The 13,526-nt window shown below is 41.3% G+C and overlaps 1 protein-coding gene across 11 annotated transcripts in view; it reads right to left on the bottom strand.

Moving 5' to 3' along the window:
- Window positions 1–13,526, bottom strand: part of AOPEP (aminopeptidase O (putative)) — a 213,204-nt gene that overhangs the window by 79,597 nt on the left and 120,081 nt on the right. For all 11 annotated transcript variants that reach the window (XR_008463670.1, XR_008463668.1, XR_008463667.1 and 8 more), the window contains 2 exons: window positions 2,248–2,310; window positions 1,515–1,598 (listed from right to left, as the gene is read on the bottom strand). Coding sequence is in view for 7 of the 11 variants with exons in the window: in XM_054184649.1 (XP_054040624.1) it covers window positions 1,515–1,598; window positions 2,248–2,310 (147 nt within the window). In the remaining 4 variants the exon portion in view is untranslated. The remainder of the gene's footprint in view (window positions 1–1,514; window positions 1,599–2,247; window positions 2,311–13,526) is intronic.

A 13,526-nucleotide genomic window follows, 5' to 3' on the forward strand; every position in this document is an offset into this window, starting at 1 on the left:
TTTATCAGTACAAAGGGGTTTTGCACGGAGGAAGCATTCTCCTAAAAAAAGAGATGAGAAGTGCTGTAACAGCATAAGGTACCTTTAAGCCTACTGTTAAGATGTAGCAGGGGACCTACTTTGCACCATTCAAAAATTACTTCATAAGGTATGCAGACTGTAGCCTGTAGTAGGGTTATTTGCACCATCAATGCATTTTGCTCACAAATTCACACGAAGATACATTTTTTTAACTTAAAAAATTCTTCTCCATCTTAACACGAATGATTGTAAATACAAATGCTAGGCATACACACAAGCAAACATTCACATAGAGCAATATAAACAGTAATGGAATTATCTGGTGCAACAGTTTACGCTATCTCTGTTTAGATCATGTCATTCCAAGTACAACACCACAGAACGTCTTTCCTAAATGACGTATTCCAGTTACAAAATATAACCGTAGTGAATTAAAGGATGCTATTTAGTGGTTTTTTTAACTCACCATGGAGCTGCTAAATCACCCACACACAACAACGCACTTTGTAGACATTTGTCATATAGTGCAGTGCCCATACTAAGGCAGCACATCGCAGGAGTTGGCAGCCATGCTATCAGCAAGAATTTGGCTACAGAAACAGCAATGATTCATCATGCATTCTGGAAGCACTGCCGAAACAGCAAAACAACACCCTGCTATTTTAATCCTTTAAAGGTAACAAGGATTTTAAAAATAATTATAAATTTGCTTGTAAAACCAAAGCAAGCAAAAAACCCATGGTTCTAGTAATGCATTTGGAAATGCATCTTTATTCACATATTTTTTCTTCAGAGGACAGAAAAGAGCTATTCACTAAAAGTGTCAGCTAATTACTTACCTCTCTGCATTGTGATTTAAATGCTGAACTCAACATTACAGAACAAATGTTTCACAATAGCTAAATCAAAAATCACCAGTTTAAAAAACAGTTTAATCTAGGTTGTATCGTTTTAAAAATCCTCTGTAGTAATTTTAAAAATAACCATCCACAAACATTTTCATTAATTGAAATCTATATTGCAAATAGATAATTTTCAAACTCACCCTGTGAATGAAAAGCCAACCACATCGCCAGAACATTTGTTTCAATGTACATATCTCATCTATTACCATTCCAATACCCACCATGAAAACTGTTTCTTAACTAGCAGTATCTGAAAATTTGCAAATAGTCGTGCAGGTCCTGTCAAAAGCTCTCGAGTGCTATTAATTTCTCTGATGAAAGCACTCTGCTCTTTCTTCCTTGGAATGTTCCAGGTAAATATAGGGAAAATTGTGTTTCCTAAATTACAGACGTCTGAAAAGATTATTATAAATTTCTTTCCATCATAATTACATAGTGACAATGAAACTTTATCAGTAACACACTTTTACTATCACCTTGTTGAAGAAGCTAAAGAATGCCTATAGAGCTTAAGGGGGCATCACTGTAAAGCATTTTTCATGTGCTGCCCTTTGTCCCATTACACAAGCGCACATCATGAACCCTTACCTTTTGGAAAACGACTTCATCCTGCTTTCTTTTCTTTTTGCTGCTTTTTCTGATCCTCTGGTTTGTCTGAATCCATTTTGTGACCTGGAGTTCAAAACCATAGTGCTTTTTTAGAAAGAAGATGCAATGTGAGTGCAGCTATTCAGCATTAGTAAGAAGCTATAAACAGACTCAAGACAATTTTTTCCGTTGCTTCACTGGAAAGGGGAAAAGCGGTTGTCTCATCTAGAACGACATAGTCTTAAGTAACCTGGTTAGTTACTTATGCATGGTGAAAGTGTGAGGTGGTGTTCTTCATCTTAAGAGCTTTCAGTTTAAGGGTTTTTTTGCACAAAGAACGTGTTTGATGCCCGACCAGGTTGCCAAATGGAAAGTTATCACTGCAGCGTGCAAAAATCCTGGGGAAAATCTCTGCGCTTTATCCCTTACACCTTCTATTTCAAGTAAGAAATTTATTTCCAGCCACCCACTCGAATGTTGTTCCAGACTACCAACGCCAAATTTAGATGGTGGGTTGTTAGTATTTAATAAAGTAATAAGACTTGGTTCGGGTTGGGTTTCCCCCCCAGAAGTATTTTTATTCCTAATCCGAAACCAATTTTTTTTTTTTTAAAGCAAAAAAGCGTGGCGGGGGTGGGGAGCGGGTGTCAGGTGGAGAGCTCAAGGAGCAGATTTGCCAGGGAAAGAAGCGGGGAGGGGGCAATGTTACAGCTACCAAAGGTTTTCTCCTCACCTCGCCGCTCACTTGCTGGACGAGATGACACTCCTTCCAAGTCTCACCCTCCTCCAGCAAAGGCTACACGGGGGAAGAAAGGGCACGGATGAGGCGGGCGCGCCCGCGTAGTGTCCCTGCTGCCCGACGCTCCGCTCCCCCGGGGGCCTCGGGTCGGGTCGGGTCGGGTCGGGTCGGGTCGGGTCGTGCTGCGGGGAGCCCACCCGCCCGCTCCGTCGATCGGTCCGTCCGCCCGTCCGCCGCCAGCCCCCCGCAGCCGGAGCGTGAGCTGGAGCCGCGCCCGTCCCGTCCCGTCCCGTCCCGTCGCGTCGCGCCGCTCCCACCCTCGGTGCTGGCGCACGGCAGCCCCGGGTAGGAAATGAAACACCTCGGCGGGGTCCCCCGCCCCCGCGCTCCGGCCCCCGCAGCCCCGCGGAGAGGAGGAGCCTGCCGTCAAGACGTCAGGGCCGGCCGGCTCCGGGGCGGCCCCACCGGGGTTTCCGCGCCTCCCCCGGCACGCTCCGGAGCAAGGACCGACGGCGGGGAGCGGCGCCGGGGGCCGGATCCGGGCAGCGGCAGGGGCGGGCGCGGAGCGGAGCCGCGGGGACCCGTCGAGCCGCGCTCCCTCCCAGCCCTTCTCCGAAGGGACGGCGCTGCCGCGCATCTGCCCGCGCGCCTGTCACGGCTTTACGCCCTCGTTTTTGGAGAGTCAGTCTCCCGTTAAGTCTCTGACGATGAAAGGCGCCTTCCTGTTAACCTTCCTGTAAAGATGCGCTGTCACAGGTCTTCACAGACAGAGAAATGACCTAATGGTTCTAGCTCGAAAGTATCATCACCATTAAGTGCTTCAAGATTTCCCCCAGTACTTGATTGACATCTAAAGAATCCAACTATTAAATTACCTCGCAGGGTCTGAAATGCATCTAAAAAGCAAGAACCAAAGCAGCTTTTTATTCGTATGACAGCACAGCAAGCCCTTTACCGAGGCCTCAGTGAAATGCTTTATTCAAGAAGAGACTGCAAGCAGGTGATTAAATTTAGTCATGGGACTTCAACAGATGTTTCTGCGCCCTTTGAAGAGGATATTCAAACTAATGTCAGCCATGCAAGATCTGGACACTAGGAATTCTTACGTTAGGATTTTAAGTGCTTTCTGTTTGGTATTTAAAACGAAAGACGACAAAGGACAGACTGCACCACACTTGGTATAGTTAGAACGATGCTATTTTAAAAATAATTTTTACTCTGTGCTATGTGTGACAATTCCCTGAAAGCTTCAAAAGAAAATCTGTGCTCTTGGTAAAGAACAAGGCTCATTAAAGCATGTGTTTGAGCAAACCCTCACATATACGGAATTAGGTGGACATTGCAAACAGATTTAAGTAAATAAAGGTAGGTCCAATTAGTGCATACTAGATCTTGACAGTATCCCTTTATCACTTAAATAAAGAAAAAACCTCTCTCCTACCCTTTTTGTTTTACTGCCACAACATCCTTCTTTTAAGATCAAAAGGTTTAGATCAAAGCCAAGATCAAACTCAATGCTCTAAATAGAAGCAACTTCACTATGAAGCATTACACAAAGAAGAACTTTTTAATAGAGATATCACAGTAAGAAAGTCTTACTATAGATTTTTATTTCACACTCACAACAGGTCTACTTAAAACCTGTATCAACAATGTATTTTTATTTTGTAAAGCCACAACACATTTTCTACTAGATGGTAATTCTGAAAGCTGCTATAAATTGACTCCTGAACTGTGTGCATTTGCATGAAGAAAGAAGAACCAAGCATAGTTCAAAGCGAGCAAACAAGAATATAAACAAAAAATCATGTTAATGGCAAAAACAAATTAATGCAACTACCTAAACAATATTCCCTAGGATCAGTTAACAAGTTTGTGCATTCCCACAGAAGAAGCTATGGGAAACACTGGGTCACACTGGGTCATAGAAACAATGAAATTTCATATCATTTAAAGAATTACACTTCCTCTCCTGTCAAATGTTTGGAGAAAACTAGGGGAAAAGAAGTTACCTGAGATGTTGATTTTTAGAGCTGCAAACCCTGAGACTGATCTGGGATGAAAATCCCTGAACACACAAATGCACCGTGTGTTAAAACCCAGAGGTAGCTCCTGTTTTCCTGCTAGTAGTCGCGCAGCAGTGAAGGAAATTAACAAGAATTGTTATGACTTTTTATAATGGTAATATACCTTGTGGAGCCAACACCTGGGGTTCCCTGGTGGTGGCTGCTGTGCATTTCATAACTTGAATGCTTGTCTACTGTAAGATGATTGCACTGCAGCGTAAGAGAAGAGCCAACATGCCCATACAGACAGCCTGCAGAGGAAAGAAAGCAGCGAGAGAGACAGGCTGGGCCTAACAAGCTGTGGTCACAGCACACCAGCTGTGCAGTCAACCGTTAACCCTACTTATTGATGCTTCAATAAGATTTAGCTCATGACCAGACTAGGAAATTTTGCTGGGAAAACTGGGAGGGGGAGAGAGAAAGGGAAGAGAGAAAGAGGAGGGGAGGAGGGAAAGGGAGGGAGGGAGGGAGGGAGGGAGGGAAGAAAGGAAGTTTTAAAGAACATTTGATCTTTTACTGTATTCTTCCATACTCAAAAAGGAAGAAGCTTGCTTACGCTACGTAAAAGCGTGATGGCACACCCAACTTATAGAGAGAATGACTGCATCACCCTCCATCAACAGTGCTGTCCACGTGACACTCAGTGTCATACTTGTATGACATCCCCTCACAACAGAAATCAAGAGTTTAGTCCATCCTCCATGTCCTTCTTGGGAAGACTTTCTTTCAGAGACTGATAATGGAGATGTCCTATGTAACAGATTGAGAACAAGCATTTATACATGTCAAAGCATGCTAGGATCCTTCATTCTTGCAGCAGCAGGATTAAATATAACTGAATTTTGACACAGGGGGGAGGAGGTAGCACTTTCTACCGCAACTGGGCGCAGACAGGCCCAATATCCTGGTAAATAACTTAGTCAATGAATTACACAAGATACTCTTCAAGTCAGACCCAATCCTAAGCTTAGAATGAACTTTCAGAATTGTACACAGCCTAGAAAACAACAGGATATTTGTGCAACAGACAACCATTTCATTTTAAACTGAAACAGAAACTGGTTTTAAATTGTTCAGGCTGTGATGGCTACTAATGACATCTCATAACTCAATGAAAAATTATAATCATGCACTTTTCCTTTGCATGGGTTGTCTATAACTTCAGCCTGGTCTGTGCTATTCTAATGCTAAAACATTCAATATTGATAAACTAAGAAGGTTGTTTTATCTAGGGTGAACACTGAAACAGTGCCATTTTGTTGGCTTGTCAGCAGTCCTCAGATACTGGAAGGAAAAAAGAAAAAAGTGAAAATGGAGGAATAGAAATATTCACTGTAAATGAATTTCAGAAAAGCTTCTGCAAAGCAGAGGAAATTGATTACTAATGCAGTCGAGTCATTTTCCAGCCTATCATTTCTACATATTTCATTTTCCTCTCAATTACTGAATTTTACACCATGTGCACAAACCCACATTTATGTATTCAGATCTACGTGGACACCAGGAAGCGCACAGAAAAGTCTAAAGATTTTACCATCACGTCATGTTTTCTCCTAGAGGATGTAGCTAACTTCACCAGTCTACTAATAGCAATTTTGTACCCTTCTATGCCTTCTTGTGTCACCTAAAACAAAAAATGGACTCCCCCCCAAGTTTCATTTTATGTTACTAGAATGATACTTTTTAAGGCTGATACCACCACCTCTGTGACACCAGTAAAGGGTAGTTTAAAGGAACTACGATGAAATGGAAGAAACATAACTGTTTTCCTACCACACAGAAGATTTATAGGAAAAAAAGAACACTAGTTTAAGCTGGAAAATTAACTTGCTTGGAAACTGAGAATACAATGTGCCCTCAGAACAGTCCGTGGGACCTCAAAACTGCTGAAGAGACCTGGCTTCCAGTCTTTTGTAAAAAGGTTCAGAAAATGAAAATACAAAAAAGTATTTTATCCAGGTAGTTCACAAGATGATTAATAATGGATTGAAACATTTGACTGTATTGCCCACGGGCACCAATTGCGAGGGTTTTAAACCACGACTGTTATCAGAACTTGGCAGAGAGACTAAGGAGGCAGTGGGCTGCAACTGAAAATGGCAGGATGGCTGGTGCATCCGCATTGCAAGAAACAGTATATCAGTGGCAGATCAAAATTACTGAAAAAGAAATCCAGCCCAGAATGCGCTCCAGTAAGAACAGCAAGTCCTCCAACTGATTTTGTGCAGTTTTCATGTGGACAGCTTTATTCACTGAAGTGGAAAATCAAGGTGTTCTGACATTATCTGTGTTTTGGGAAAGACGGTCATTTGTATTGATACCATAAATCCAAATGTTCTAATTCCTCCAAGAGTCTCTGTGGTGGTGTAAACACGATCTTTTCAGATCAGCATGCTGTGTCTGATATTCTTCAATGTAACACCCCTATACAGACATTATGTTTAAGTCAAACGTGCCCTTCCTGAAAATATCTCTACCTCCCAGAGACAAAAGCCTGTTGAAACAATAACTTTGAGGATGTACTTTCAGTACGCTGCAACATTACTTTCAAATACTGTGGCAGGAATATTTTTTCAAAGGGGTAATGCAAATACATCCTTCATATGCACATTAGCAACCCTGCCTTGTGGAGAAAGTTCCCAGGTAAAGACAAATCACTGTGCCCCCCCACTATTTAGTTCAAGATCAGATTCATAATCTGATAAAGAAAGTACCTCTGACCACATGACCACAGGATCTCTAAATAATATGCTTATTATTTATTAGTAGATAATATTATGTAAGATATAATTATATATGTATCATATTGCATTATATATCTATATTATAATAATATTTTTAGAGTATGCTAAAATGCTCATTTTTTTCTCTTCTGATTTCACCAGGTGCTCTCACTACTATACAGGTGCCTCTCTGGAGCAACTGGAAAAGTAGATTATTGTTTTTCTATTTAGCTTTTCTGCTTCAGGAGTATTCCCATGTGCTGCACACTTTCAACACAGCCCAGACTGCAAATTACAGCACTTTCCTCTACAAGTAGCTAGATAATATTTAAAAGATCACAGAATCATAGAATCATTTAGGTTGGAAAAGACTTTTCAGATCATTAAGTCCAACCATTAACCTAACACCACAAAGGCCACCACTAAACCATGTCCCTAAGCACCATGTCTATGCATCTTTTAAATACCTCCAGGGATGGTGACTCCACCACTGCCCTGGGCAGCCTGTTCCAGTACTTGACAACCCTTTCAGTGAATATAAAAGATATAACACTTTTTAATACAATCATGTTTGGAAATAAGACCTCAGATTTCAGGTTGGCCCTGCATTCTGTCAATTTAAAAGTAATTTGAATCCAGACCTTTTGAACCCAGAGGACAAAGACAAAGGCCCAAGTTTCTTTGACATAAAAGAATCATCTACAAAATTCACCTTGGCTTGATCCAACACCAAGGTTTTGGAAAGCAGTGGATAGTTGATGGCTGGCCAAACTACATAGGACTTTGAAAGCCCTTTGTTGTGCTTTTTTTTGTTGTTGGTGGTGGTTTTTCAATTACAGAGAAAACAAAAGAAAAACGTGCCTGAACATGGATACCGGACAGTCCTGCACCGAGTGGTTTTTTTCTTACTTTTCCAGTACAAAGAGACTTAAAGAAAATGAGGCAAACTTTATTTCTTGAAGAAATAAAATACATCTTTCAGAGGTACTGACCTCTGAGTCTTACTGATCCCTTGAAACAATCAAAAATCCTTCCAACAGCTCTAGTAAAGAAGCATATTCAAGGCAAAAGTCCATTAGCCCTCTGGCCATGAAATACCGTTGGCCCATATGCTAAGGATAATAACCGTAAGCTGAACCATGACCTTTACTGCTCATTTTTGTATTGACTAATAGCTTTGTCAGCCAATAGACTTTTCAAACCTGTCTTTCTCCAGACATCTTCATTTTGGCATTTAAATTTCACTGGGACGGGAGTAGACAGAATAGTTAAAGCATCCTGGAAAAAAACGTGCCTTTCTTTCCAGCGTGGAATGAGTTTTAGAAGAATCACTTACTTCCTCCATGATTAAACAGAAGGTGATCATCATCTACATCTTCATTCTGATATGAAGCACTGCTAAATGAAAAGAGGATGACTGAAGGTAATGCAAACTGGGAAAAATCTTGACACCACGTGTATCAACTTTTGTGGAAGACAGAGAACGGATGGAGATGGAATGAAGACCATTACCCAAATTTTGTTACCATTTTCCCTCTAGAAGTACTTCATCAGCTCAGTGTTTTTTGAAGAATGTGTGAAAAAAGCATTGGGCTCAAAAGCAAGACCTTCCATCCCTAACTCTAGCCAGCTGGCAATGCAACCGCAGGGTCTGAACCCCCAGGATCACTTTGAGTTTCTGACTGGACCACTGCATGAATCAGCCGGTCACAGTTTTTGGGGTCAGCATTACAGAGGGCTCCATGGACATTCACGGTACATACACATGCATGAAGTACGTCTTCCTCACATATTAATTCCTTCCAATCACAATCAGGTCTTTCTAAAAGCCTAGAAAACAGTGAAATTTTCCAGGTAGTAAAATCTGTGTTTCTTTTAAAACTCTAGACCACTGGGGAGGGAAGGTGGCAACTTGTTGCTGTCACATAAAATTTTTACCTCAGTTTCATGCTCAACTCTTTATCCTCCCACACTAAAAAGATCTCAAATATTTTTTTTCTAAAGTAGCATTTGACTTCTCATTATTTCGTATCCTATCTTCAAGGCACTAAAACTACTTATAAGGAACTCCAAACTGGAGAGATTTCAGACATTTTGAAGGCTACTCTTTCCTAATTAATATAGAAGAACTGTTTTCTTGCGAGGTAGCACAAGAAGTATTTTAAACCTCTATGGATTGTTTACATTGGGTAAAGAAAACAATGGGCAGGCTAAAAAGTAATTGGTTGATAACGTCTGTGCTTTTCTTAGGATGTTTTTGTAAGCAATGGATTAAAATCAATGTTTATTGCTATGCAAGCCCAGCTATGTCCTTATCAGGCAAACCACAGTTCAACATTTCTGTGTAAAAGAGGACCTGTCCTTCCTCTCTTTGCTCTGTTTCCACCCCCAGCACATGTAGGTGGGAGAGTGGGAGCTTGGGAATGTGAACTTGATCCAGCATTGATCAGCCAGGCAGCAAACTGTTATTGTTCTTTAGATACCAAACATAACTCCTTTCTAGTAGGGATGATCTCAGTCATTCTGCACATAACACAGCTTTTGTGTTCAGCAATGCAATTAATAGGAAAAGGGAACCAGAACAACTGCTTCAGATCTATTAAACTTAAAAGAGATTCTAATGAACAAACGGGTGGAATCTAGTCCACAATTATTTCAGAAATTGAACATTTGTTTCAAATGCACTTCAGCTTCTTGAACAAGCTGTTACTCGTGCAGATTTACTGTACTACTACTACTGTACATCTGAGCTGGACACATACAATACTGAAAGGTAGCCTGAAGAAAAACAGAAAGACGTTGGAAAATCTGGCTTTTGCCTTGAGAGGCAAGCCAATGTTTTAGCAGGTCATTAAACTAAATTCAGTGAAGTATCCTCCTCCGCCTTAATGCAGACTCACAGTCCCAGCTGAGAATCTCAAAAGCATTTTTTTTTTCTAAGTTATTCGATTAATGGCTAAATTAGAATCATAGAATGGTTAGAGTTGGAAGGGACCTTAAAGGTCATCTAGTTCCCACCCCTCTGCCATGGGCAGGGACACCTCCCACTAGACCAGGTTGCCCAAAGCCCCACCAAACCTGGCCTTGAACACCTCCAGGGATGGGGTATCTACAACTTCCGTGGGCAGCTTGTTCCAGTGCCTCACCACCCTCACAGTAAAGAATTTTTTCCTAATATCTAATCTAAATCTACCTTCTTTCAGTTTAAAACTGTTACCCCTCGTCGTATCACTACACTCTCTGATAAACAGTCCCTCCCCATCTCTCCTGTAGACCCCCTTTAGGTACTGGAAGGCTGCTATAAGGTCTCCTCGGAGCCTTCTCTTCTCCAGGCTGAACAACCCCAACTCTCTCAGCCTGTCCTCACAGGAGAGGTGCTCCAGCCCTCTGATCATCTTCATGGTCCTTCTCTGGACTTGGTCCAACAGGTCCTTTCTTATGAACCGGGGGCTTCAGAGCTGTATGCAGTACTCCAGGTGGAGTCTCAGCAGAGCAGAGTAGAGGGGCAGAATCACCTCCCTCGACCTGCTGGCCGTGCTTCTTTTGATGCAGCCCAGGATGTGGTTGGCCTTCTGGGCTGTAAACGCACATTGCTGGCTCATGTTGAGCTTTTCATCAACCACTACCTCTGCGTCCGTCTCCACAAGGCTGCTCTCAATCCATTCTCCTGTATTTGTGCAGAACCTTGCACTTGGCCATGTTAAACTTCATGAGGTTTGCATGGGACCACCTCTCAAGCCTGTCAAGGTCTCTCCAGATGGTAACCCTTCCCTCCAGCATGTCGACCGCAACACACAGCTTGTTATCGTCAGCCAAATCTTTGTCTCTCCAATTTAGAGACCAGGATGTTGTGCAGAACAGTGTCAAACGCTTTGCACAAGACCAGGTTGATGACGTCGGTTGCTCTTCCTTTATCCACCAATGCTCTATCATCATAGAAGGCTACCAAATTTGTCAGGCATAATTTGCCCTTAGTGAATCCATGTTGGCTGTCACCAATCACCTCATTTTCCATGTGCCTTAGCATAGTTTCCAGGAGGATCTGCTTCATGATCTTGCCAGGCACAGAGGTGAGACTGACCTCTGTGACTGGCCTGTAGTTCCTTGGGTCTTCCTTTTTTCCCCTTTTTAAAAATGGGGTTATGTTTCCCCTTTTCCAGTCAATGGGAACTTCACTGGACTGCCATGACTTCTCAAACACGACCGATAGTGGCTTAGCAACTTCATTTGCCATTTCCCTCAGGACCCGTGGATGAATCCCATCAGGTCCCGTGGACTGCGCACCTTCAGGTTCCTTAGGTGTTCTCGAACCTGATCTTCTCCTACAGTGGGTGGTTCCTCATTCTCCCAGTCCTTGCCTTTGCCTTCTGCAACTTGGGTGGTGTGGTTAGAGCCCTTGCTGGTGAAGACCGAGGCAAAAAGTCATTGAATATCTCAGCCTTCTCCATATCCCAGGTGAACAGGACTGCCGTTTTCTTCCAGAAAGGGCCCACGTTTTCCCTAGTCGTCCTTTTATCACCGACATACCTATAGAACCTTTTTTTGTTGCCCTTGACATCCCTGGCCAGATTTAATTCTATCAGGGCTTTAGCCTTCCTAACCTGATCCCTGGCTGCTTGGACAACTTCTCTGTATTCCTCTCAGGCTACCTGTCCTTGCTTCCAGCCTCTGTAGGCTTCCTTTTTGAGTTTTAGTTCCTCCAGGAGCTCCTTGTTCATCCATGCAGCCCTCGTGGTGTTTTTGCCCAGTGTCCTCTTTGTTGGGCCCCTCTTCCCTCCACGGCTTTATCCCACAGTACTCTACCAAGCAGATCCCTGAAGAGGCCAGTCTGCTCTCCTGAAGTCGAGGGTAGGGAACTTACTGTACACCCTCTTCGCTGCCCTAAGGATCTTGAACTCCACCATCTCAACGTTACTGTAGTAATAATTCTTAATAATGTTATTCACATCTTGATTGTGTTTTTCTCCTAAAATCAGCAATCACATGCAATGCAGATGAAACTTAGCCCAAACCCTCCAAAACTATAACAATACTCTAAGCCACGCCTGAACTTGAAGAGCTCTGAAATAAATTTGGGTCCTTACTGACATTTAATGATGTATCATTTTATAAAAGTGATATTCTTGACTTTTTGAACTATTCAACAAAAAAACCCCAACCACCCAAACCTCAAAAAAACACTGTTCAGTCTCATTTAGCAGTATCTTAAGTATAGTTTATAGGAATGGCTAAATTACAAGGCCATTTTACGACATTAACCTTCTTTAGATCAACACAGTATCTATTTAAATAATATCAGACCTAACATGTTATTTGATAATTTGCACCAAACAAAAAATCAAATTCTCCATATAGTTTGGTCTATCTAGAAAGACTTTCAGACGGATAGTCTTTATCTAAAAAAAACATCTTTCAAAGAGTTAACAACATAGACAGAAAGTCCGTCTGTGCAATCTGTCTTGATTTGTTTCTCTTCATCATTCATCTGACATCTATGCACACTACAGTACTATACACTTTTCTTGATTACATTTTCATATTTTCCAAAATCCCATCTTCTCTTCTAAGAAAATGAATGCAATCTTGACAGTACAACTGATAATTTCACAAAAATCACAGCACTAATGATTCGTATCCAAAAATTTTTTTCTTATTGTGCTTGTTATCATTAGTGAATCCATTAATCAATTGATACTGTTGACGTACGATGATTTAAAGTTCTAAAGACTTTGGAAATATCTTTTCATCTTCCAATCTACAAGCTTGATAATAGAAAAACAATACCATTTTTGTTGAGGGGAAGTGCCTATTCTTCAAAGTATGCTTTCCACATACAAGAATAAGTAGCAGTTACGCTTTCTTCAGATTATTTCTCAATTATCAACTCAATTAGAATTCAACTACCAATCAGTTTTATTCTCTGCATTGATGTTAAAATACACACAAAAGTCTCCACGTTCAGATGAAAAAAAAGTTAAAGTAGCAAACTTCAGTATTAAAGCAGCTGCATGTTATTCTTGTGACTAATACTTAACATCAACTTTGAAATTAATCTAACAGAGTCAGCATTAAACTTTATTAAATTAGTAATAAAATTATAACTCTTCATAGGCCCTTCACAATTTTCTCCCCAAATCACAAGCTTGAATGAGATTTTCCTACTTAACAGGTCATTCTCACTGCTAGTACCTACAAATTTACTGTATCTCAACAAACAATAAAGATCTCATGTGCTTATTGTCTCAATGTTGCTATCCACCAATATGCAGCTATTATGTACATTCAGACAGAAAAACTGCAAGATAAGGCATGACTAGCAATGACAGGAAATACTGACTGTTAGCAAACCCAAGCCCTCTGATCCAATAAGAGTGATTTTTCTGTTCAAAAATATTGTAGTACCCTCTGTAAAACTTGGGTGAACAACTGCTAAAGATAATTCAGAAATTTAGTAAGAGCATTCTTTTAAAAAAAATACTTGAAT

The sequence above is a fragment of the Rissa tridactyla genome, chromosome Z (genome assembly GCF_028500815.1).
Source record: "Rissa tridactyla isolate bRisTri1 chromosome Z, bRisTri1.patW.cur.20221130, whole genome shotgun sequence".
Classification (NCBI taxonomy): domain Eukaryota; kingdom Metazoa; phylum Chordata; class Aves; order Charadriiformes; family Laridae; genus Rissa; species Rissa tridactyla.